This window comes from Canis aureus, chromosome 23 (genome assembly GCF_053574225.1).
Source record: "Canis aureus isolate CA01 chromosome 23, VMU_Caureus_v.1.0, whole genome shotgun sequence".
In the NCBI taxonomy this organism is placed as follows: Eukaryota; Metazoa; Chordata; class Mammalia; order Carnivora; family Canidae; genus Canis; species Canis aureus.
In genome coordinates, this window is record NC_135633.1 from 10,652,672 (window position 1) to 10,676,229 (window position 23,558).

General features: G+C 52.8%; 1 protein-coding gene across 1 annotated transcript in view; it reads right to left on the reverse strand.

Annotated features, from left to right (window-relative positions):
- Nucleotides 1-9,019: 9,019 nt before the first annotated feature.
- The window catches only part of OTOG (otogelin), a 90,021-nt gene continuing 75,482 nt past the window's right edge, over nt 9,020-23,558 (reverse strand). Inside the window, exons 43-56 of the mRNA XM_077866102.1 lie at nt 22,482-22,676; nt 22,059-22,274; nt 21,369-21,473; nt 21,133-21,240; nt 20,611-20,712; nt 19,026-19,124; nt 17,817-17,857; nt 16,782-16,857; nt 16,497-16,675; nt 15,722-15,826; nt 15,414-15,533; nt 14,209-14,254; nt 11,766-11,845; nt 9,020-11,681 (exon numbers count right to left, since the gene is read on the reverse strand). Of these exons, the coding sequence (XP_077722228.1) occupies nt 11,481-11,681; nt 11,766-11,845; nt 14,209-14,254; nt 15,414-15,533; nt 15,722-15,826; nt 16,497-16,675; nt 16,782-16,857; nt 17,817-17,857; nt 19,026-19,124; nt 20,611-20,712; nt 21,133-21,240; nt 21,369-21,473; nt 22,059-22,274; nt 22,482-22,676 (1,673 nt within the window). The 3' untranslated portion in view covers nt 9,020-11,480. The remainder of the gene's footprint in view (nt 11,682-11,765; nt 11,846-14,208; nt 14,255-15,413; nt 15,534-15,721; nt 15,827-16,496; nt 16,676-16,781; nt 16,858-17,816; nt 17,858-19,025; nt 19,125-20,610; nt 20,713-21,132; nt 21,241-21,368; nt 21,474-22,058; nt 22,275-22,481; nt 22,677-23,558) is intronic.

Genomic DNA, 23,558 nt, shown 5'->3' on the forward strand with positions numbered 1-23,558 from the left:
ATCATTGCTGACTTTCTGGTATACATTTTTTTGTATGACATATATTTTTGTTCTCTTGTGTTTATACCTAGGAGTAAAATTGCTGAATCATATGGAAACCCTATGATTAATATTTTGAGAAACTACCAGGCTGTTTTCCAAAAGTTGTATCATTTTATATTCCCATCAGCAATGCATGAGGGTTTCAATTTTTCTTCATCCTCTCCAACACTTGTTATTATGTGGCTTTTTGATTATAGCCATTCTAGTGGATATATAAGTGATATCTCCTGTGTATTTTATGTGCATATCCTGATGGCTAATGATGTTGATCATGTTTTGGTGTGCTTATTGAACATTTGCACATCTTCTTTGGAGATTCAGATTCTTCTATTCAGATCCTTTGCCCATTTTATTTTTTTTTCTTTGCCCATTTTAAAAACTGGATTATTTGGGTTTATTTATTACTGTTGTTTACTATTGATTTATGAATTCTTTATATATTATGGACACACTTAAGTCTCTTATTAGACATTAGACTTGCAAATATTCTTCCCATCTGTGAGTTGTCTTTTTACTTTTTCCATATTAACTTTTGAACCCTAACATAAAAGTTTTCATTTTGGTGAAATTCAAAGAATCTATTTTTTCCCCCATCACTTGAGCTTTTGGCTTTATTTAATCCAAGGTTTTATTTAATCCAAGGTCATGCAAATTTATCCTATATTTTCTTCTGAGAGTCTTATTGTTTACCTCTTATGTTTAGGTCTGTAATCATTCGAGATTAATTTTTGTGTATGGTATAAGGCACAGGTCCAGTTTCACTGTTTTTCATTTAGATATTCAGTTATCCCGGTACCACTTGTTTAAAACTATTCTATTCCCATTGATTTGTCTTGGCACCCTTGACAAAAATTAATTGACCACTAATGTATGGGTTTATTTCTGAGATTTCAATTCTATTTCTTTGATTTTATATGTTACCCTATGTCAGTCTCATGACTGCAAATTTGAGTGCATCATTAACCAACATACAGATTGAGAGGCAGAGTATGGAGACTTGTGGGTTTTGACATGTTTAAGCATAACCTCTGTGCAATTCATTGGCTGACCATGAGGGTAAGTTACTCTACGCATCTCATATAAGTGGAATCATACAGTATTTGTCCTTTTTGTTATGGATATTTCACTTAGCCTAATGTCTTTAAGGTTCATTCATGAGGAAGCATGTATTAAAATTTTCTTCCTTTTTAAGGCTGAATAATATTCCATTGTATATAAAACATTGTTTATCCATTCATCCATCAGTGGACACTTGGGTTGCTCCTGCATTTTGGTTAATGTAAATAATGCTCCTATAAACATGAGTATGCAAATATCTGTTTATGACCTTGCTTTCAAGTCTTTTGAATATATATCCAGGAGTAGAATTTCTAAATCATATGGCAATTCTATTTTTAATTTTTTGAGAAATGTCCGTATTTTTTCCATGGTAGTTGTACCATTTTACATGCCCACCAGCAGTACACGAGGGTTCAGGCTTCTCTACATCCTCACCAATACCTGTTACTTTTTTTTTTTTAATAATACCCATCCTAATGACTATGGAGTATGTCTCAATGTGTTTTGATTTTCTTTTCCCTAATGGTTAATGATTCATGCATCTTTTCTTGTGCCTATTGGCCATTTGTGTATGTTCTTTGGAGAAATACCTAGATTATTTGCCCTTTGAAAAAGTTTTTTTGTTGTTGAGTTGAGGAATTCTCTATATATTCTGAATTCAGCCATTATTTCTTAAAGTGCTTTCTTCTTTTCCTTCTCTCCTTCTGGTCCTTAAATTACATGGATTTTAGATCTCTTCATATTATGTTACAGCTCACTGGGGCCCTATTTTTTTTTTTTAGTCTTTTTTTTTCACTCTGTAATTCCTTCTGGATAGTTTCTCTTATGTCTTCAAATTCATTGGTCTTTTTTTCTGAAGTCTCTAATCTGTTGTTACTCCTACTTTCATTTAAACTTTTTTTTTAATTTTTATTTATTTATGATAGTCACACAGAGAGAGAGAGAGAGAGGCAGAAACATAGGCAGAGGGAGAAGGAGGCTCCATGCACCGGGAGCCCGACATGGGATTCGATCCCGGGTCTCCAGGACCGCGCCCCGGGCCAAAGGCAGGCGCTAAACCGCTGCGCCACCCAGGGATCCCCCTACTTTCATTTAAAACTTTGTGTTTTCATCTCTAGAAGTTCCATTTTCTTTTTTTTTTTTTTATTTTTTATTTTTTTATTTTTATGATAGTCACAGAGAGAGAGAGAGAGGCAGAGACACAGGCAGAGGGAGAAGCAGGCTCCATGCACCGGGAGCTCGACGTGGGATTCGATCCCGGGTCTCCAGGATCGCGCCCTGGGCCAAAGGCAGGCGCCAAACCGCTGCGCCACCCAGGGATCCCTAGAAGTTCCATTTTCTTTGTCAAAATATCTTTCATTTCTTTCTATGTTAATATTTTTCTCTACACTCTTGAGCATATTTGTAATAGCTATTTTAAAGTCCTTGTCTGCTAATATCACCTTTATCATTTCTATGTCTGTTTCTATTGACTGATTTTTCTCCTTGTTATAAGTCACATTTGCCAGGTTCCTTGCATGTCTAGTAATTTTTTTAATTGACTCTGAACATTATAATTCCATTGTTGAGCATCTGGATTTTTTTCATCTGAAGAATATTTAGAGTTATATCTTATAGTTAAGTTACTTGAATATCAGCATGGTCAATTTCAAACTTGTTTCAAACTTAATTAGAGCAGGCTTAGGGTAGGATTTACTCTAGGGCTAGTTTAGTCCTATTTCTAAGGTGTGACCCTTTCTGGAGGCTCAATTAAATGCCTTGGACGTTCAGTGAGGTCTTTCCTCCCTGGGTGGTAAGAACTTGAATGTCTCTTATGCTTGTATAAGCTCCAGGAATTACTCAGTTTACAACTGGCCAATAGTTCCTTGCCCACCCTTATGGATTTCTACCCTACACATGTGTACTTTAGCATTCAGCAACAGATAATCTATCCAGATTTCTGGAGCTCTTTCTCTACATAGCTCTCTCTACTCTGATACTCTGCCACACACAAATCCCATTTGTCTCAGACTTCCTGCTTTGATCTATGTCTCTTCAACTCAATGAATCCACCACCCTCTCCTGGGGCTACCCCATGTCTGTGTCTTATTCCAGAAAATGCCTATAAGCAAAAAGTTGGGAGTTTTCTAGTAAGATTCATTGCACTTATTTTATTTCCTCTTAGGAATCCTAGCCCTACATTGCCTGTTGTTCAATGTCTGAAAACAGAAATCTCATGTATTTTGTCCAATTTTCTAATTGTTTATAGCTGCATGGTAGGTCTACAATTGTAGGATACTCTATTATAAGGTCAAAACAAAACTCTTCTGTTTTCTAATTTTGTTTTTATATAAAAGCCTCCTATTTTACTTATTTTTAGTTTTTAAAAAATATTGTATTTTCTCATGAGAGACACACATAGAGAGGCAAAGACACAGGCAGAGGGAGAAGCAGGTTCCATGCGGAGAGCCTGATGTGGGACTCAATCCCAGGATCCCAGGATCACGACCTGAGCCAAAGGCAGATGCTCAACCACCGAACCACCTAGGTGCCCCACAAGCCTCTTATTTTATAGATACTTAAAAATCCTCACAAATCATCCTGGGAATGTTAATTAGAATGCTCTTCATGTCCTTCCTGTTTCTTGAATTGATGGTATTTCACTGAGAGATATTCCCTCTGCCATCTCAACTTGGATATCATTTTGGGGTTGTCCATCATTTTCAAATAGCTAGAAAGTTTTAATTGATAATATTTATAATAAAAGTAGACATTAATATGAATTGCTACTGTGTGGGGTTCCTCAGCAGCTGTGTAGGTGAGTGATGGGGGAGACAACCATAGCCATTCATTCAGTGGTGATATTAGTTCCTCTGATGGTGGGATCACAAGGATGTTCCCCCACAAGATCTCTTCTAATCTTTACATAATCCTCATCACTATTATAATTATTATTTTGATCTCACAGTTGAGGAAACTGAAGTTCAGAGATGTTCAGTAACTTGCCAAGGTTTCTTCACTCACTGCTGAGTGAAGAAATCAGGATTAGAACCCAGAAAGTCTGTCCAACCTATACACTGTGCTGTTTCCCATTTGCTTGATAGCTTCCAGAAATTTCATATATCTGACCTATAGATGGAACTGTTTCATGTTTTTCATTACAAACACAGATATTTTCTAGTTTTAAATTTTCTTTGTCGTATCATATGGCTTGTTTTTAGTTTTTTGAGAGTTTTTATGACATTAGTCTTTTTATCTTGAAACCATAGCCCACAACATTTTCTCCATATTATCAACTATTTATGTTAAATTCATCTTAAGTTAAAGTTCTCAGTGGAACACTAAGACAAAGGCATAGACTTTTTTTTTTTAAAGTAGGCTTCACGCCTGATGTGGAGCTTGAACTCACAGTTCTGAGATCAAGACCTGAGATCAAAAGATGGATGCTCCACTGGCCGAGCCACCCAAGTGCCCCAACGGATAGATATTTTTGAGGGACTTCATGTATTCTTTGTAAAAGTAAAATAAAATTCTGATTAATTTTATGAAGACATTCCCATCAAACAGTACATAGGAATGCCAGCTGCTCTGGGAAATGTAGTTTTTAATTGGTGTCTTTGAAAGACCTGAAGTCTCCAAGATGTCTAAGGGTAGAATTTGAGGCCCAGTGACATATGGGCAGAGGAGGTATTTTTGGGAGCAGTCCCTCCCCTGTACCTCCCAAATCCCTTACAGACCCCCTTTCTCGCCAGGCGGCCCCTCCTGCACATGTTGGGGGCAGGGCCTGGGCTGGGGGCACCTCTGCCAGGACCCTGCTGATCTATGTTCTCGCCTGACACTCAGCAGCTGTCGTGGAGGCGTGGGCTGCAGGCGCTGTTCCCCACGGGCCGTGTGCAGGCTGCAGGCCGGGGATCCTTTCCCGCCTAATCCGAGGGGCACTGGCGGTGGGGAGGAAGACAGCTGGGTGTAACTGATCTGCAAAGGAATGGAGTGGGGCAGGCCTCCCAGTGCTGGGCTGGGCCGTCTGCAGGCTGCCCGCTCCAGCTGCCTCACTTTAACCCTTCCCTCTCTCACTTCTAGCTCCCCTCCATCTAGGGAATCCATCCCTGGAACATTCCCGGAACCCCAGGAACCTCCCTGGCTGGGTCTGAACACCTTGCGGAGGAGCCAGCCTTGTAATAGCTACTGTTGGGGAGCTGGGGCAGGAGCAAGAGGCTCCTATCTTAGAAAGAGACAGAAGTCTTGGAAGGCCCGGTGGGTGACTCAGAAGGTGAAGGCTGTGAGGCCAGGGCAAGGAGACCCTACATGGTTTGGAAGTCAGAGAAAGCTCCCTTGAGTTTGCAATGGAAGGAGCACTGGGTTTGGAGTCTGGTGTTGGCTCTGCCATTGCTCACTTTGCATTGAGACCTTGGGTAAGTCACCGTCCCTCTCTAAGGGTCAGTTTCTGCTCCTGGAGATGTGGAGTTTGAAGACGATGACCCTTAGGTCACTCCTGTCCGCAGTGGCAACAATAGCTTCATTCATTAAATGCCTATGGTGGGCCAGGGGCTTTACCGCTAAACCTTGTCACCATCATTTTGCCAGACTCTCATTTCCATTTTGGTGGTGAGGACATTGGGATTTGGAGAGGATAGATCACACTGCTGTTCAGAGACAGGGCTGGACCCCGTCACCCAGGCTCTTCCCTCAGAGCACCCTGCTCCCTCAGCTCCGGCCATTTATAAACAGTGATTTAGCTCAGATAACAGAGGCAGGATGCACGCTGGCCGGGCACAGCCCAGGCGAAGGCTCAGTGGTGAGCCCCAGAGCTCCCGCGGGGAGGGAGGGCTGGGGCTCTGTTGGGCTCTTTGCTCCAGCTTTTCTCCTGCACTGTGCCCGGCTTGGGCCGGGATCTCCTGGCTCAGCCAGGCAGCTTCACACAGGGTGGCAGACTGTGCAATTGTCTGGCCTGTTCCCATCCATGATCTCACTTGACGCTCATGCCAACCCTAGCATGCAGAACCTGTCGCCCCTCCTCACAATGGAGGACTGAGGCTTGACATTTGCCAACATCCTATGGTAACTGGCCAAAGAGAGACTAGAATATTCTTTCCACTGTCGTCTCTGGCTTCTTGGAGGAAGGGGCCTGGAATGGCAACTATTAGGCACCCAGCAGTCTGCTTCATGTTTTTCCCAGTGAGATGGAGAGTATGAGTGTGGACTCTGGGCTCAAGTCCTGTGTCCCCCACTCTCCAGCTATGCAGTTGCTTAACCTCTCTGAGGCTTAGCTTCCTTCTCCATCTGTTGTGAATGAAATGTGGCTAAATAATGACTGAATGCTAAGGCTGGGCCTGCATCCCCCTTCCCTGAGCCGAGCATAGAGCCACACGGGCATGTGACGCCCCGGACAAGCAGAAGCCAGGGCCGTGGGGGGCTACTGACCCAAGAGAAGGAGCCTGTGGGCTGGGGTTTTGCAGCTCAAGGTTGGTCTGAAGACTGGGGTGGAGTTGCCCAGCGAGAGGGAGGAAAAGAGCAAAGAGCATTCGAGATGGGGCAAAGGCCCAGGCAAAGGTGCAGAGGCAGGAATGGACCTGGTATGGGAGAAGCGGGGACACACTTTGCCTTTAGCTGACTGGAGAGGACACTGGCCCAGAGCGAAGTAGATCCTCGTGGCAAGTGGGGGCTGAGTGGCAAGCCCACAGAAGGGCTCAGCCCTGGAGAACGAATTCCCCAAGCGTGCAGCGGCTGGGCCGGCTACCCACCATGTTGCCTACCTCTCTCCTTCTCCTCCCCCGAGCCTGGGCTGCCCGGACCTCTGGGCCAGGGGCCGGGCGGGTGTGCAGTTGCAGCTTGGGAGAGACAGCTGTGCAGGCCTCCTGCCTGCTGCAAGGGATTAACTGGCACTGCCACAGTATGTTGGGGGGCACCTGGCTCCCTGGATCTGCCCACCCCTATAGTCTTTTAACTTTTTGCTGCCCAGGCTCCTCACTTTGGTGCTTAAGGCCTGTTCATACTCAGTTTTCAGCGCGCTATGTTAGACACGGGGGTGCCCAGGATGAATAAAGAACTAAGTCAGGGTCTACCCAGCCAAAGGTGCCCTTGTCTGTCACTGTTCCTCCCCATGCCAGCCAACGGCCCTCAGAGACCCTGATCTCTCACCCAGCAAAACCCTTCTCTCTCCACTGGCTTCTCCCAGGATATAGGTCAAGTCACTGCCGTCCTCAAACCAGGGAACAGATAAACCTTCCCTTGCCCTCACGCCCTATCTCTCTTCTATCCTACTCAGCCCAACCCCTCAGAACCGTCCCCACTATCTCTCCCTCCTCCCTAAGAAGACATCTTCCGGACCCAGCTCTTCTTCCTCCTGGGCACACAGCTGGACTACATCTCCCAGCCTCCCTCGCGGTTTGCTGTGGCCACCTACACAGGTTCTGGCCACTGGGAGGAGTGGCAGAGAGCGAGCCCCCTGCACTCCCGTTTCCCCAAGCTCTGGGCGTGCTGTGGGCCTCCTGGAGCTGGCTTGATGCAGGGGAGCAAGGCGCCTTTGCCAGGCCTGTGCTGAAAGACGTAGTCCCTCTAGACAGAGGAGCCAGGGTCTCTGCATTATTTTGGATGCAAGGTTCCAGCTGCTCAGAAACACCTGCTTTTGTTTTTTATAGGAGAAATACACTTCTATTGTGCTTGAGCCACAGAAAAGATCTGACTTGCTGTGCATTAAAAAAATGAGGAACTCAATCCCTCTTGCCTCCACCTCCCCAGGTGGGACAGCCCAGGAGAGCAGGGAAGAGGGGACCTAGAGCTCTGAAGAGAGCCTTGGAAGTGGGGAAAGCTCTGATTCCAAGAGGAAGATTTCCCAGGGTGGGATGTGGCCCATGAACTTATAAAAGTAGCATCTGACCTTCCACTTGAGGTTGTTCCTGTTTGGTTCAGGGCTGTGATTGCCCTCTGCCTTCCCCAAATCACCAGGAGCCACGTGTGAGGCTCCAAGGCCGTGTGGTCATATGGTCGGTGGGGATATAAAAGCCAGGGCCACACCAGGGCCAAGGGCCCCCGGCCAGCTCCAGCCCGGGTCAGCTGCTGGGAGTGGTGAGGAAAGGGTTAAGGGGTCTGTGAGCAGGATTGGCTCTCCACTCCAGGAGGGCGGTAAAATCAGCATGTCGCCTCCAATTTGCTCTGGCCTGACCTTGAACGTGAATCATTCCATCACAATGTCCTTATTGATTTCCACAGGAAGAAGATTAAGCCCAGAAAATCGGGGCGGGAACTTGAGCCCAAGCACGGCAAATGGGATGGTTCTGGAGCTCAAAACCCCTCGTGTTTGCAAAGACGTCACAGGGGGCCGCAGGCTGGGCAGCCGCCCAGTGCAGCTACCAGCAATCTGAGGCCTCCATCCTGGGTTTCTGTTTCCTCACCTGTCTGGTGTGTGGCCTCGGGGGTTCCTTCAAGCTTTAAGTGATACAAAGAGAGTGGCGATGAGGAGATGCCAAGACCCTTGAGCCTTGAGTCAATTCTGGAGTCATCATTTCATCATCCCGTACACAGTGACAGTCTTTGGGACCCTCAGAACCAGACAGGATGCTCTGAGACCAATGCTGCCATTGAACCAGCTGGCCCAGCCAGCCAGGGAGGGCCCTCCTCAGTCCTGAAACCCCTTCAAGGGAATGAGACTAGGGGTGTGGGGGTGTGGGTGTGTCCCTGCATAGGTGCATGAAGGAGATGGGTCAGTAGAGGAAACAGCTCCATAATCTTCAATAGCGTGGCTGTACCGGGTGATCTAATCATTCCCTATTGATAGGCATGGAAAGTGGTTACTAGGTTAAAAAAAAAAAAAAAAAAAAAACCAACCTAAGACGATGCTATGATACACAGTCGGGTACCTGCCTCCTTGGATGAATTACTTCTTTAGATGCCGTATTCGTTTTCTATAGCTGCGGTGACAAATTACCACAAGCTCAATGGCTTAGATGACACAAATTTATTCTCTTAGGGTCCCAGACCTCAGAAGTCTTAAATCAGTTTTGCTGGGTTAAAATCAAGGTGTGGGCCCTCCTGTGTTCTCTCTGGAGGCTCCAGGGGAGAATCCCTTCCTTGCCTCTCTCAGCGTCTAGAGGTCGCCCACATCCTTTGGCCAGTGGCCCCTGCCTCCAACCACAAAGGACATCATTTCAACCTCAGCATCGGTCACCTCATCTCCTCTGACTCTGACTCTCCTGCCCCGCTCTTCAGAGGACTTGGGATGACATTGGGCCCCCCTGGGTAATCCAGGACCACCTCTCCACCTCAAGAGTCTTAATCCCATTTGCAGAATCCCTTTTACTAGGTCAAGTCACACAGAGGTTCCTGGCATGAATATGGGGACATATTTGGGAGACCGTCCTGGAGCCTACCACAGCAGCCTAGAAATAAGAGACCTTCGTCAAAGGGTATATGTATTTTGAGGTAAATCGCCATCTCCAAATTGTTTTAATGAACGCTGATATCAACACTGGGGCTACTGGCTTTTTGAAGGCAACTGGGCAGCACTGATCAAGGTTTAAATTCCTCACCATCTCCTGTCTTCTCCATTGCCAAGGGGTATGGTGCTGGCTGACGATTTGTTTCTCATTAATCTTTCACTGAAGTATCTGAGTCTTAAAGTTTCCCAGGACACAGCTGGGGGAACAGGATTGGGATGTTTGGCCAGAGGGTTGGGGTGGGAGGTTGGCCTCCAGGAGGAACAGGCAGGAGGGGGTGCCTGGATGGAAGTGCAGGTGAGGAGGGCTGTGGTTCTAGCGATGGGTGTGATCACCAGAAGCGAGGCCCCCTGGGAGTATGTGGTGGGGGTGGGGCAGACAATGGGGAGCTGCTGCCAGCTGCAGCCCAGGAGGGCCACGTCAGCAAAGCTGGGTCATTAGGGACAAGTAGTTGAAGAACAGTCATCTGAAAGCCTGAGGCCGCCTTTCCAAACTGAGGCCCCCACCGGGGTCAGGGTCCTAGATCCCCAGCTCCCCAAGATCTCATCCTGTCCCTCCACCCTTCCCTCAGGAGCCTGTCGGGGCAGCCACTGAGGGGGGTGGGCAGGAGAAGTTGGGAGTGACCTCTATAGCCATAAAATAGGGTCTTGTCTTCACAGCTGAAATCCTTTCAGATTCAAAGCAGACCTGACATCCTCAGAGATGCTCAGAGGCCTGATGTCTTTCTGTGGTTTATTCCATATAGAACCAGAGTACAGACACAAGAACAGAGGCTGCGGGAACAGCTGGGACCATCCTGGCACAGGCCTCTAACCCCAACCCTAGGCTCCCCACTAGGGCAGCCACACAGTCCCAGACCTGTCAGGGTAGTGCTGGGGCCTGAATGAGCTCATGTCTGTGCCCTTTGGGCCCAGCCCCACAAAGTGACCCAGGGAGGTGACTTGCAGAGTGGGGGTGTGAAGGGGACCCTAGCCCTGGCTTTAAGCAGGATACTCCAGTTCAGAGACAAGGCTCTGACAAATGCTGGGAGACCAGTTGTACGTGTGTAGGGCCTGCATTTCCCACTGACAGATGCTCTCTGGCTAAACAGTCCTACGGAGCAGAGACCTGGGAATTGGCTGAGTCACAAACCTCATTCTCTGGCCCCTCCAGAGATCAACTCTGCTATGTCCTTGGAGAAGAGGCACATGGCAAAGCCAGGCATTGCCCTCTGGGCTGAAGGTACAATTAAATAAGCAAGGGCCCTTGGAGGCTCCTGCCACCACCTCAGGAGAGCCACCTCACCCACTGGGAAGACAGGTGTGGGGGACGTGCATGGAGCAGGCATAGGCTTGTTCTAAATCCTTTCCTGAACCCCAATGTCAACAACAGAATACCAGGGCATCCCTCTTGGGCCTACAGGGGACTTGAAGGTCGCTGAACCCACTCCCCAGTCTCTGGGCCTGACCTCACAGACACTGGTGAGAAGATCTGGACGTGAGAACCCACCCTCTTTGCTTCTGGAAAGTCCTCCTGAGCAGCTACATGCAAGGCCTGTGTGTTGCTATGAACGTGCCCCCTCCTTTTACTGTGTCTGATGCTTCTCCCAAGGTAGAAAGGGCCAAAAAAGAACGGGCCGCCACATCCCAGCCATGCACGTGGCCTTCGGTCTAGCTCTGGTCCTGGCTTCTCAGGAAAGCACTCACCCCTTCCACCTGCAGCCAGAATCACAGATGTGCGGGGGCTCCTGCCCCTGCCCTGGGGCCCATTCCAGACCTTGGCCAAGTACAGAGTGGAGTTCCCTGAGCCCCCAGCCCAGGTGGGCCCTTTCTAGTCACCTGCTGTGCCTCTGCCTGTCATCGCACGTTTTGCCCGTACAGCTCCCCACACCTGTACTGTCCCCCGGGGCCCCTGCCCCGGCACCCTGGGCCAGCTGGGAGCAGAAGGTGGGGTGGCTCAGGAGCTCCAGCCAGCCCCGGCCCCCGGGTCTCAGGACCACTGGCAGGCACAGTCGGTGGGCTCCTGCACTATGTAGGGCACCCAGGTGGCGTTGGTGGCACAGAAGAGCTGCACAGAGCGCCGCTGCAGGCCCACCTCCCGGCAGCACTTGCAGAAGCGGGCGTAGGTGTTGATGTTATAGTTGTAGATGCTGGCGGACGGGCATCTCCCATCGCAGGACACTAGGTTCACCTGGAGACAGGCAGGCCGGGGAGGCAGACCGTGATGCCCACCCTGGCAAAGCCCCTCTCCCACCGCCTCGAGGGCGCCACTCACAGGGGTGTTGCTCCTGCATTCATTCTTCCGGATGGTCATCCGGATGGTCACCTTCTTGCAGGAACGCCCGTCCTCTTTACCTGGGGGGACAGGTGGGTGAGGCAGCCGTGGCCGACCAGCGCTTGCAGGGGCAGGGAGGGGGCAGCAGGACAGGCCGGTGGATCTGGGCGGTTAGTGTCATGCTCGAGGGCCTCCTGCCAGTGTTAGCGTCCATGCATTAGAGCCCCTCGCAGCAGGGAGAAAGCCTTTTAACTCAGTGCCCTGGAAAGACGCAGGGGTGGTGGGGGTGGGGGAGACAGGCTATGAGGTCTGGATGGCCTCGGAGGGGCTCTGGGCCATGGAAGAGGAGGATTTGGATGCCAGGCAGGCTGCCTCCCTGCCCCAGCCCCAGCCCCAGGGCCCGTCCCTAACCCCTGCCCCTGCCCCTGGCCATATCCCCACCCTTCTCTGGGCTTCTGCATTCTGACTCTGAGAGGGCGTCTAGGATAAGGAATCTGCAATCTCCTGAGTGCACGGCAACCCCGTCCCTAGCACATGCTGGCACACAGCAGGCTCGCCGGGGGTCCCTATCCATCTGACAGGCTCTCGGGTCCTCACACTGGGATGGAAAACAGCACAACGGCACGCAGCTTCCTGGGCCGGGCGTGCTTCCCACGGATGGACAAGCAATCTCAGAGCCATCCCAGGCCTCACAGGCTCACAGGTGTCCTCCCCAGGCCTTTCCCACACCTCTCCTGAAACTACAGCTCCCTCCCTCCACCCAAGCTGCCTCCCTGAGGGCTCCCTCGCCTCATTTCTATCCAGGGCACCGCCAGCATCTACCATCATCTCCATCGTGTCGGGCACCTGTAATTACGCTGGGGAACCTTTGTGCCTCCTTCTGAACAGCCCCTCCCACAACTTGTTGTGGGGTCTTTTCCCATTCTAATTAAATATTCTGTTTCACACCCTGGCACGGGATTTGTACGTTTGTATTCTTTTCCTTAATGAGGACTCCCCAAATTGTACAAGTTTCAATCCCCATAAACCCAGATGCATCTGTCTTGTCATATGTTTCACGTATTATTCTGTCTCTCCCACTAAAATGTCAGCCTTATTTAGGCTGTGTCTACAGTGCCTCAAACAGGGCCTGGTGTACCGATGCTCAACAAACATTTGCCTGATGCACGGACTCCCTCTGTCACCCCGGAAGTGGGGTGGGATCCTTCCTTCGGGCCTCTGGGCCTCACCACAGTGGGTTTCCCACTGCACCGGCTAGAGGACTCCTGGCCAAGGTACGTTCCCTTTGTCCTCCCCCTCTGCTTCTAGGAGGCAAGAGGACCAAGGGCTGTCCGGGCCATGGCCCTTGGGGTCCTGGACCGAGACCAGCTGAGCGACCAGTGAGAGCAAAGCGGTGGCAGCGCTGGGCACTGGTGGGCTCCAGGAGAGCGGGCACCGCCGAAGCAATCCCACGCAAGCCCAGGGGATGAGGCTCGCTATCCAGCATGCACTGCTGGCCCAAAGGGCCTTCGCCAGAGGCAGGCAGCGGGGCCGCCCTCCCCTCCCCCACCCCCTAGCAGAAGGGACACTGTCGGGAACAGCATTGCGGCTGCACGCCTCCAGTCCTGTGGGCTTCCGAGAGGAGTACCTGAGTGGCAGTGGACACTAACCCGTGGAGGAGAGGCGGGGCTAACGGGGACCACAGGAAACAGGGTCCCCGGGGAACCTGGGGAGAGGGACACGGGTCGCAGGTCACATGGGAGCACGTGGAATATTCAGAGAACATGGGTTTTGGGTCAGAGATCAGCCAGTGAGGCACTGAGCCCAGCTTCCTTGTGGTATGTGAGGTGGACGCAAAAGGATCCCAAATGCTACATTTCTCTGAAGGGCAGTCTGAGGACCCGAGGGGGAGGGGAGGCATGTAGGCAACGGTCCTAAAGCTGACGGGAACGTGCATGCCTCTGTGTTTGGGGCTGCAGGCTCCGGAGGGCAGGTGTGAGGACAGATGCACAGCGCACTCGCTCAGACTGAGGGATCCGGTGGGCCTGAATCCCACCCAGGAGGCACCTGCAAGACAGGGCTCCCGACCATAGGGAGGATTCACCTGGGGGGCTGGGGGGCTGGGGGGCTGCGGATCTTGGCAGAGGCCGAAGGAGGCAGAGCAGCTGGTGAATCACTGACCTCCTGGACTCCACAGCCCAAAGTCCCGTCTCCATCAAGAAGCAGATGCCTTTTGTTGGAATAGGGACATGAGCATGGTCTCTGCCCACCTGCATCTCTGCCGGTGCCATGAGCCCCGTGGAGGGGCGGGGGTGTGATCCCTTCATCCAATAATCCCCAAAGGACCACCACTGGAGGTGCCAGGCCAGGAATCTGGCCCTCTTGAGCCCTGACGTGATACCCTGTCCCCTGAGCATAGAAGGGTGTCCCTCTTCACCCCTCGGCCTCCACCACGCTCACTCACATGTCCTGCAGCATCCTTCCAAGGAAGGGACCACTGAGCCCCCCACCTAGAGGGAGAGGAGGGGAGGTGAGTGGGAGAGCACATCCCAGGCCAGGAGCCAAGATCTGAGCAAGAGGCAGAAAGAGTGCAAGGAGGGACCCCTTTCCTCCCGTGACGCCCCGGGAGAGGAGTGCCAGGCGCTGCTGTCCATCAGGCCCTGGCCAGAGGGAGAAGGGGCCCCAGGGCTGGCCACAGGAGAGCCACAGGGGCTAACCTGACTGGTAAGGACCCTGGCACTGAGGCTGCCCGTGGCCCCAGTAAGACTGGAGGCTGGGTTAAGGTGGTGCAGGGCCCCCCATCTTTCCCTGGCAGCTTCCCTCATGCCCCACCCTGCACCCTCACTAGTGCTTCCTGCATGGAGGGTCAGGGAGGGAAGGGATGTAGGAGCTGGCCCATTTGGGTCAGTGGTCTGGGCTCTGTCCCACCTTGAAAATGGGGGCCATTATCCCTCATAGCCCTCCTCCTCCTTTATGAAATGGATAAAACAATGATAGTTCTTTGTGAATAAGTGTGTGTGTGTGTGTGTATTTGTGTGTGATTTTATGAGCATATACATGTGTGTATTGTGTGTATGACTGGGAGCGTATCTATTTGTTTTCTAGGTAAGATCAGAAATCTTTGAATGTCCAAGGAACTTCCATAATTCAACAAGCCAACCTTCCAGAAATCCTTTTCCTTGAGGTCTGCCCACAGTGACAGCTGCCCCTGCTGGTGCTGGATGGGTTAGTGGCAATGCCATTAGACCATCCCAGGACTGAACCGAGCATCTGTGCGGTGTGTGTGCCCTGATGTGTGACGGTGTGTGGTACATGCTCTGGCAGGCTGAGGTGTTCACGTTTCCATGCAATGTGTGGTGTGTGTGAGTGATCGACTGCCTGTGTTGGTGTGCATGTGAGTGTGCTTAGAACACGTGAGGATGTATGTTTGTATGCATCTGTGTGCAGCCGCATGATGTGTGAGGCTACAGGGTGTGATGTGGTCAGAGCAGGAATGCATGGCGAGATGAGGAGCTGGGGTGGCAGGACAGGTGCAGACGCCAGGGAACCCCTCCTCCCTCACCTCTGTACACAGGACCCCCCTCCCGCCCCCCACACTCCCCCCACTAGTAAGACGGCCCATATCCCTGGCTCCAGGCCATGCCGTGGGGGCAGCAGGCTGGCACTGACCTTGGCACACTCGGTCTCGTTGAGCGGGGGGCAGCTGATGGGTGAGCGGACCAGCACGGCGCCCAGGGGAGTGCTGCTGCAGTGATGGCGGGCACAGTCTGCGATCCAAGATGCCCCAGGCTGGAGGGCACAGAGGTGGGCAAGGGGGACTTGCGGCCAGAGGGCCTGAGGGGACTGATAGGGCCCAACTCCAAACACAAGGTGCAGCCCAGGACCTGGCAGGGCCTGGGACCCTGTCCGTGTCTCGCCCTGAGCCCTGGTGGCCTCCTGGCACACCTTCCCAGGTGGGTAGCTAGGGGGCTGCCTACCAGGAACAGGGAGGTGGTGCCGTTGGGGAAAGTGAAGAGGCAGGACATGTTCCTGCAGGAGCCGCAGCAGGCTGCCAGGTCCCGTGGGTGCTCGTACTCCTGGTTCTGCAGGGCAGGGCAGGATGAGATGGGCCTCAGCCAGGTGCCCACCTCCACCCTCCTGGCTCTCCTGCTGTCTGAGGTCGCTGAGCCCAAAGCCCCAGAAGGCCCCCTGGGAAAGGGAGCTCCCAGCCCCTTGTCTCAGGCAGGAAGGTCACCCTGACGTCTACTTCAAGCCTCCTTCACAGCAATCCCTAGACTCAGCCCCAGTGGCCAAGGAGCACTGCCACCCCCTTCAGAGACAGCATTGCTGCTGATTAACGGTGCTCGTTCTGGTTCCAGATGGGCCTCAAGGTGAGTCCCAGTCCCTGGGGGATTTGGACAAATGACTGGACCTCCCTAAACCTCAGTTTTCTCATTTGACGAATGGGAATTATTCTAATCCCACCCCGGTTGGCTTTTACTAGAAGCCGGTCGCTACCCTAGATGCGGGGCCTGCAGCAGTGCTCACCAGGGGTAGCAACCCAAACACACACACTGAAGCCACCCGGAGAGTGCCGCTGCCCCCCCCACACTGCCCCCCCCACGCTGCCCCCCCTCTCTGAGAGGCCCCACCCCTGCGCCTACTCTTCACTCCAGACTCATCTAGAAGGCTTGAGGCCCTGATTTCTGGAGCACCGGGGGTCACCCGGTCACCCGGGCCCCAGGCCGGCCCCCCGCCCCTGCCCCGACCTACCGCCTCACAGCGGACGTCACACAGCACGGAGGTGGTGTTGATTTGGTAGAAGCTGGTCAGGGGGTCCAGCACGTCAGTGCAGCGGGAGGTGTGGCACACGCCGTCTGCAGAGAGCTCCACCACCGTCTGGCCCGGCAGCATGACCCCCAGCTCGCGGCTCAGGCACACGGGGGCCCTCACTGGATGGCCGGGCGGGATGGCAACAGTCACCCAGGGCCCGGCCTGCAGCCGTCCCGCCGGCTGGCCCTCACCGGCTCTACCCCTCTGCTCCCCTTCCCCACTCACCACACTCGTATCTGGCGCAGCCACACACGTTCTCCACGCTGTGCAGGAACTCCTCGTCCAGCTGGGACTTCTCCCACTGAGCGGGGCAAGGGCAGTCAGCACCCCGGGGTGGGGAAGCCCAGCCCGCCCGTGGGAGCAGCCTGCCACCCAGGCCCTTGTCCTCGTCAGTTGCCTCCCTGCGGTGGGTGGGGAGGGGACTGGCAGGCCTGGGGACTCTTGGGGCTCCCCAGCCGAGGAAGAAATTCCCAGCGTGGCTTCCCCACCGAGGACCCCACCCCAGCATCCTCTCCCACCTCAACGAGGGACCGTTGTGTGGCTGCCAGCCAAGAACCCTGCGTGGCTCATATCATTTCCCTTCCTCCTTCACCAGTTGAAGGGAGAAGAGGAGGGATGGGAGGGGGAGAAAAGGAGAGGAAATGTGTGCTCGGGGGTAGGGGGTGAGGAGAATATATATAATCCAGAAAATGGTGAAGAAAACTTTAAACATAACTTCATATTTCTTGAAGTGTTTTCCCTTCCTTCAGGGACTGTGCAGCCCGGTGGCAAAAGGCATGGTCTCTGGGGTCCGATTTCCTGGGTTCTAATCCTAACTCTGATTTACTAGCTTCATGACCTTAACCTTAGGTTCCTTGTTTGTATAGCTGAGATCATCATGGAATCTCATTGGGCTGTCATGAGAATTAATTTGACAATATACGTAAAAGGCCTAGGAACGTTCCTGACAGTTAGCTCTCAGGAAACATCAGCTGCCATTGTAGCATCACCACCATCAGCAACTTCCCCGTCCCCACTGCCACCATCATCCCCACCGCCACCATGCTTGTACTTGCTCACCACAATGCTGAAGCATAAGCACACCCACTTTATATATGAGGACACTGTCTCAGAAAGCAGAGCTTAGGACAAGGACGCGGACTTGCAAACCAAGGCTCTTTGCACTACGTGAAAGGAACAGGCTCTCCAGGGGATGGGATAGAGTGGAAAAGAAAGGGGTAGGCAGATCACAGAGATTGGGAAGAAGCAGGGTCTCCATACCAGGTGGCACCGGGGCACCGGGATTGTGTCACAGTCACATTCTGAAAAACAGGAGTGGCCGGGACCCATGTCACCAGAGATGTCCAGGTGGAAGCCTCCCTGGGCCCCCACGAGGCTCACTCCTAAGCAGCCCCTCCTCTGGCCCAGTCAGGGTGGAGCCTCCCGTGGGGGTAAGAAGTCCAAATCTCAGCCTCCCCTCCCAGCCTAGCTCGGCCTGTGGGCTGCAGCTCCCCTGGTAGGGCAGGTGGGCGGGGGCAGTGGTGGGTCCTAGTTCTAAGCTCCACTGCAGAGGCAGTGAGGCTAAACAGGCAGAGAGGCCAACCACAGGGGCCCCTTTGCCATCCGGCCTTCATCCTGCCCCGCCCTCCTGAGAGCCCTTTCTGGAGCAGATGTGGGGCCTCTCCAGGAGTGAACATGGCAAGGGTGGACCTTCTGAGCATCTCTCTTTCCCAAATATATATTCCCGTGGGTTTGGCTTTGCTGCTCCAAGCCTCCTGCCAGGGGTGGGCCCTGTTCGAAGCTGCAGGGGAGCCAGCTGCTGTGGTAGCACTAGCAGCCTGGAACACCCCTCTAGCTCAGGGCGAGGAGAGCGCAAGGTCAGAGAGGCTGGGAGACACCCTCCTGGGTCACACTCACTCATGCAGCAAATAGTTTTAAGCGCCTACTCTAGGCTGAGGTTTTTCTGTGCTCTGGGGACAAAGCAGTGAATAAAACAGACTAAAAAATCTCTGCCCTCCTGAAGTTGACATTGTAGGGCAGGAAAAAGACAAGTGAAGTAAATGCAAAAGAGTTTCTCAACTCTTTTTAAATAACATTTTCATACAAAGCTCACTGGCGTTCATTATTGATCACTGAGGCTCCCAAAGGGGTGCGGGGTAAATTTTAACAAAGATCATGTTTACTAACAGACAGCTGCAATAAAGACCTTTTTTTGTTTGTTTTCGATGGAAAAACCTTTTGGGAACAAGGAACTTGATTTTTTTCCTTCTTTCATCCTGGGGAGAAAAAAGTGTAAGAATGCTAAGCTCCCAGAGATCAGGTGCCAGGGGAGGAAGGCAATTTGGGTGGCTTTGACCTGATGATTCTGGAGGGCTGGAATGAATCTGAGCAGGTTGACCGTGTGGGCCCCATTCCTCCCCTGCCCCCTCTGCACAGGGACCCTGGATCTTCTGCCTTTGGGCAGGGGCACCCCCCCATCCAGGGACTTACCACAGGACTTGTAGGGGCAGCAGCGGTCTGGGCTCCAGACCTCCACCAGGGCAGTGCCCGTGCCACACTGCACTTGGGGACAGCGGAAACTCTCACACACTGTCAGGGAGGGAGGCAAGACAGTTGCAGGCACCTTGGAGCAGAAATCCCCAGAAACGCAACACTGGCTAAAGAGGGGGGGTTCCTCCCGGCTCCCCCTGGAGTCCCCATGATGTCCTTAGACACCCTCTCCAGGGCTGGGGTCCAGGGAAGAAGTCTGTGTCCCTGGAGCCTCCCCGTAGAACTACTTCTGGAGGCCTCAGTTCCACTCTGAGGAGGCATTAGCTATATGACAATGTCAGAACCTTAAAGTCACTCAGCTGGGCCTTTCCTCCCCCGGATTCTGTGTCACCCGGAGAGTCGTGGTCAGATGGGAGCCTGTGACGGGCACAAGCTCCATTGCCGGGAAGGTTTCCCTCTAGAGAACACTGCTCTTCCCACCAGGTGGCAACCCTCCAATCATAGCCCATCCTGAACCTGAGGCCACATGCTTCCCTTTTTCCTAGTCTTCAGGCCGTCCCTCTTAGTTTGGTGTTCCTCAGCCATTCTCATTTATTGAGAGAACAAGGCAAGGAGCGAGGGACCCCCGGGCACAACTTTGTGGTGGGGAGGGTACGCACGAAGGGACAGCGCAGAAGGTGAGGTTCTGAAAACTGTAAGACTTATCTGATTCACTAAAAATATATATACATATTGGCATGGGTTAAGGATTATCGATGGATGTTTCAAAAAATGATGAGGTGGAGGGGGAGAAGGACCTTTGTAAGGTGTCAAAGTAATGGGTTATTTTCTGGTTGATGGAGGAAAAACGTAAATGTAAGATGGAGGGATCAGTCACCGCCCTCATCCAGGGCGAGCGTTAGCATGATGTGAGGTACTGTGAGGCTTGTGTCTGTTGAGCCGCACACTTGTACCTCGAATCCACCAACTCTTGGGATCTGAATTCTGCTTTACAGGAAGCACCGGGAATGGGGGAGCAAGGTAAGCAGTTCTAAGAGGAAGCAATGGATCAATCCAGAAAGTGGGGCTTTCCGCGGGACCACAGCCCAAACCCTGTAATTTTGTGTCATGTAGAAAAAGGCACCTATGCTAGGCTAAAAGATATTTAAGAGGCAAAATGTGTATGTGTGGTGCTGGGTTGGACAAACCAGGAAAATCCTGGGTGGGACAAGGGCACCTAAGTGGAAGGGACGCCAGGGACATCTATGTGCCACCAGGTCCCTTTCACAATGTCTTCCCTCAGGATCTATGGGAGCTCAACAGGGAGCAACAGGGAACCCCCAGGTAGTGAGCTCTGAAGCATGGTGCAGCCTAAGCCGTGACGAAGGAGGCCTCACCGGAGGAGGCTGGGCCAGGCGGTGGGAGCTGGATGGTGTGGGGGTGCAGGCTGTGACATGGATGGCTTGGGGCTTCAGGAAGAGGTTCCCTGTCCCCTCCAGGGGTGCTCTGCAGGGCCAGAGGTAGGCGTGGGTTGAGGTCATCCCAGCCCTCCTAGCACTGACTCACAGTCCTCATTCCCTGCTTCATGTCCAGCTTCTGTACTCACCGCACTGGTACAGAGGGCAGCAGAGCTCCGTGGTGTTCCTGTCCACGGTGAGCGCCTCTCCTTCCTGACACTCGGGGATCGGGTCTGGACAGTCGCCACAGGCTGAGGTGGGGTGAGAGGGGCCACAGCTGTCACAGGCAGCCCCCCTCACAGGGTCTTGGTACAGAGCAGGTTGCTGGGCTGGGGGGTGACCTAAAACCCAGCTGTGACAGGAGCTGGACTCAAATAGTCTTCTGTGGCTTCGTGGAGCTTGTCCTAAAGCAGTATCTAGATCCCTCTTGTCTACCTGAAGTCTTACACCAAACAAACACCAATTTCCTCCTGCTTAGTTGTGAAAGGGGTGAAGCCTGGGTTGCTTTCCTTTTCCTCCTTCACTTTGTTCTGAGGAATCTCACCCTTATCCTGTGCCCAGTCCCCCTGGAGACCCCTACCCTGTCCTCCCAGACACCCAAGGCAAGGGCGAGGAAGGAGATGGCTGGGATCCAGCCGTGCACACCGACATCCGATGGTGCGTCCCCTCACCGCAGAAGTAGGAGGTACAGCACGAATCCCCCAGGCGGCCCGCGATCAGGATCTGGTCCTGGCGGCAGCTGGGGACCAGCTCTGCCTCACACAGGTCTGGGTCACACTCTAGAGAAAAGACAGAGTCTCAGTGCTGGGGGCAGACCCTGTCTGGCCATGCCTGGGCCTCCACCCTGGCTCTGCCCCAGTCCCCAGGGCTCCCCCACCCCTGTGTTCCCCGCCTCGGGACCTCTCACCACAGCTGTAGCTGGGGCAGCACGAGTCCTCCTGGAAGTGGGTGAGGAGTCGGTGGCCTGGGCGGCAGTTAGGGGCGAGGCCCTCACACAGAGTCTGGTTACACACTGGCCCAGGGGCCACGGGGCCTGTCACTTGGAGGCTGGGACTCCCCTCCCTCACCTCCAGTACTGCCCAGCACCTAGAAGCGCTTGTCCTCATTTCTCCCTCCAGCGCCCCCAGGACCCATGTTCCTGGAAGGGTCCTCTGAGGGTCACACAGAAGGTCCAGGGCTCAACAGAAGAGCATTAATACTTAATATTCATCGAGATGGGCCATGTGCCAGCTGCTGCCCTGGATCAGTATTAACTTCTAGATTCTTACAACAACCCAGAGAGTGGAGACTATGATCAGCCTGGTGCTATAGTAGTATCAACTAAGGCACAAAAGATAGTAAAGGACCTGCTGAGGTTATGAGCCTGCAAAGTGGTGGAGGAAGAGTCCTCAGCCTGTGCCTTGAAGCCATCCCCCACACTGATTCATGAGGGTGGCTCCAGCCCCCCCAGGAGGGGTTCTCCACTCTTTACAACATGCCTCCCCAAGACACTTTCATTTTCCCCAGCCTTGTCTTATCCAGCAGGGTCAGTAGGCAGACCTGGAGCCTCTTAGCCATCTTATAGCTGAGGTGGAGGGAGGTGAAGCATGGGACTTACCACAAACGGTCCCCAGGCAGCAGGGATCCTCAGTGGGCAGGAGTAGGGCCACCTCCCCGAAACGTGGGCAGGTCTGAGGAGGGCGGGGCCCCGGGCAGTCCAAGTCCACTGGGACGATGGTGTTAGGAGCCTGGCACAGGTGCTGACAGCATCCGCTCAGGGAGCTGTTCCAGGTCTCCCCCAGAGCCCGAGGCACCCCCGCGCTGTCTGTGCAGGCTGCGGCGGGGGACATGGCAGGGCACAAGGGACTGAGGCAAGTGGGGACACCCAGACTGTCCCAGACTTGACCCTCCCTGGGACACTGCCCATCCCCAAAGCAGACCTGGAGGGATGCAGATGGGTCCATGGGTAGCAGGTGGGATGAGGAGACCCGAGGGTGAGGTCAGCTTTGGAGGGCCCCACCCTGGTAGGGGAGGAACCCACCACACTTCTCCTCAGGGATGCAGAGCGCTGAGTGGCGCCGGTGCAAGATGGTGCCCTCAGAGCAGACGCAGCCCTCGCCCAGCACCTGGCACTGCTCTGGGTCCAGTGGGCCCAGAAGCCCATCCTGGCACGTCTCAGGGGGCTCACAGGCTGCCACACAGGCCTGGTATATGGAGTCGCTGGAGCACAGGAAGGCTGCAAGGGCACAGCAGGCACCAGACCTGGCTCAGATCCCAGGCAGAGTGAGGAGGGGTCTCAGAGCATCATCAGAGCCTCCACAGAGAGGGCAAAGCCGTTTGGCGTCACTGCCTCCCCTACCTAGATCAGGAGTCAGCAAAGTACAACCTGTGGCCAAATCTAGCTTCCTACCTATTTTTGCAAATAAAGTGGGGTTTTTTGTTTTTGCTTTTTTGCAAATAAAGTTTTATTGAAACAGTCACACCAATAGCCACACCTATTGTATCTGGCTGCTTTTGCACTCCAAGGGCAGAGTTGAGTAACAGAGACCATATAGCCTGAGAAGCCTCCGTTATTTACTATCTGGCCCTTTACAGGAAATATTTGCCAAACCCTTGCTCTAGATCAGCATTTTCAAATTTTCTTGACTGTAAAAAGTACATTTTACATTGTGGTCCAATACACACATGCATGTAGAACAGTGGTCCTCAAACCTCAACCCGTGGTCCTTACAGAAGAATCATTTGGAAGCTTTGAAATACCCTTGCCCAGGATCCCACCCCAGAGCAACTGGACTGGAATCTCTTATTGTGAGGCCCAGCATTAATACTTTTTGAAGTTCCCTGGTGATTTTAAAGGATAATGGGGGGATCTCTGGGTGGCGCAGCAGTGTGGCGCCTGCCTTTGGCCCAGGGCGCGATCCTGGAGACCCGGGATCAAATCCCACGTCGGGCTCCCGGTGCATGGAGTCTGCTTCTCCCTCTGCCTGTATCTCTGCCTCTCTCTGTGTGTGTGTGTGTGTGTGACTATCATAAATAAATAAAAATTTATAAAAAAAATAAAGGATAATGGGGATTGGGAATTACAGATATGTATATATTTTTTACCTTTTCTTTTTGA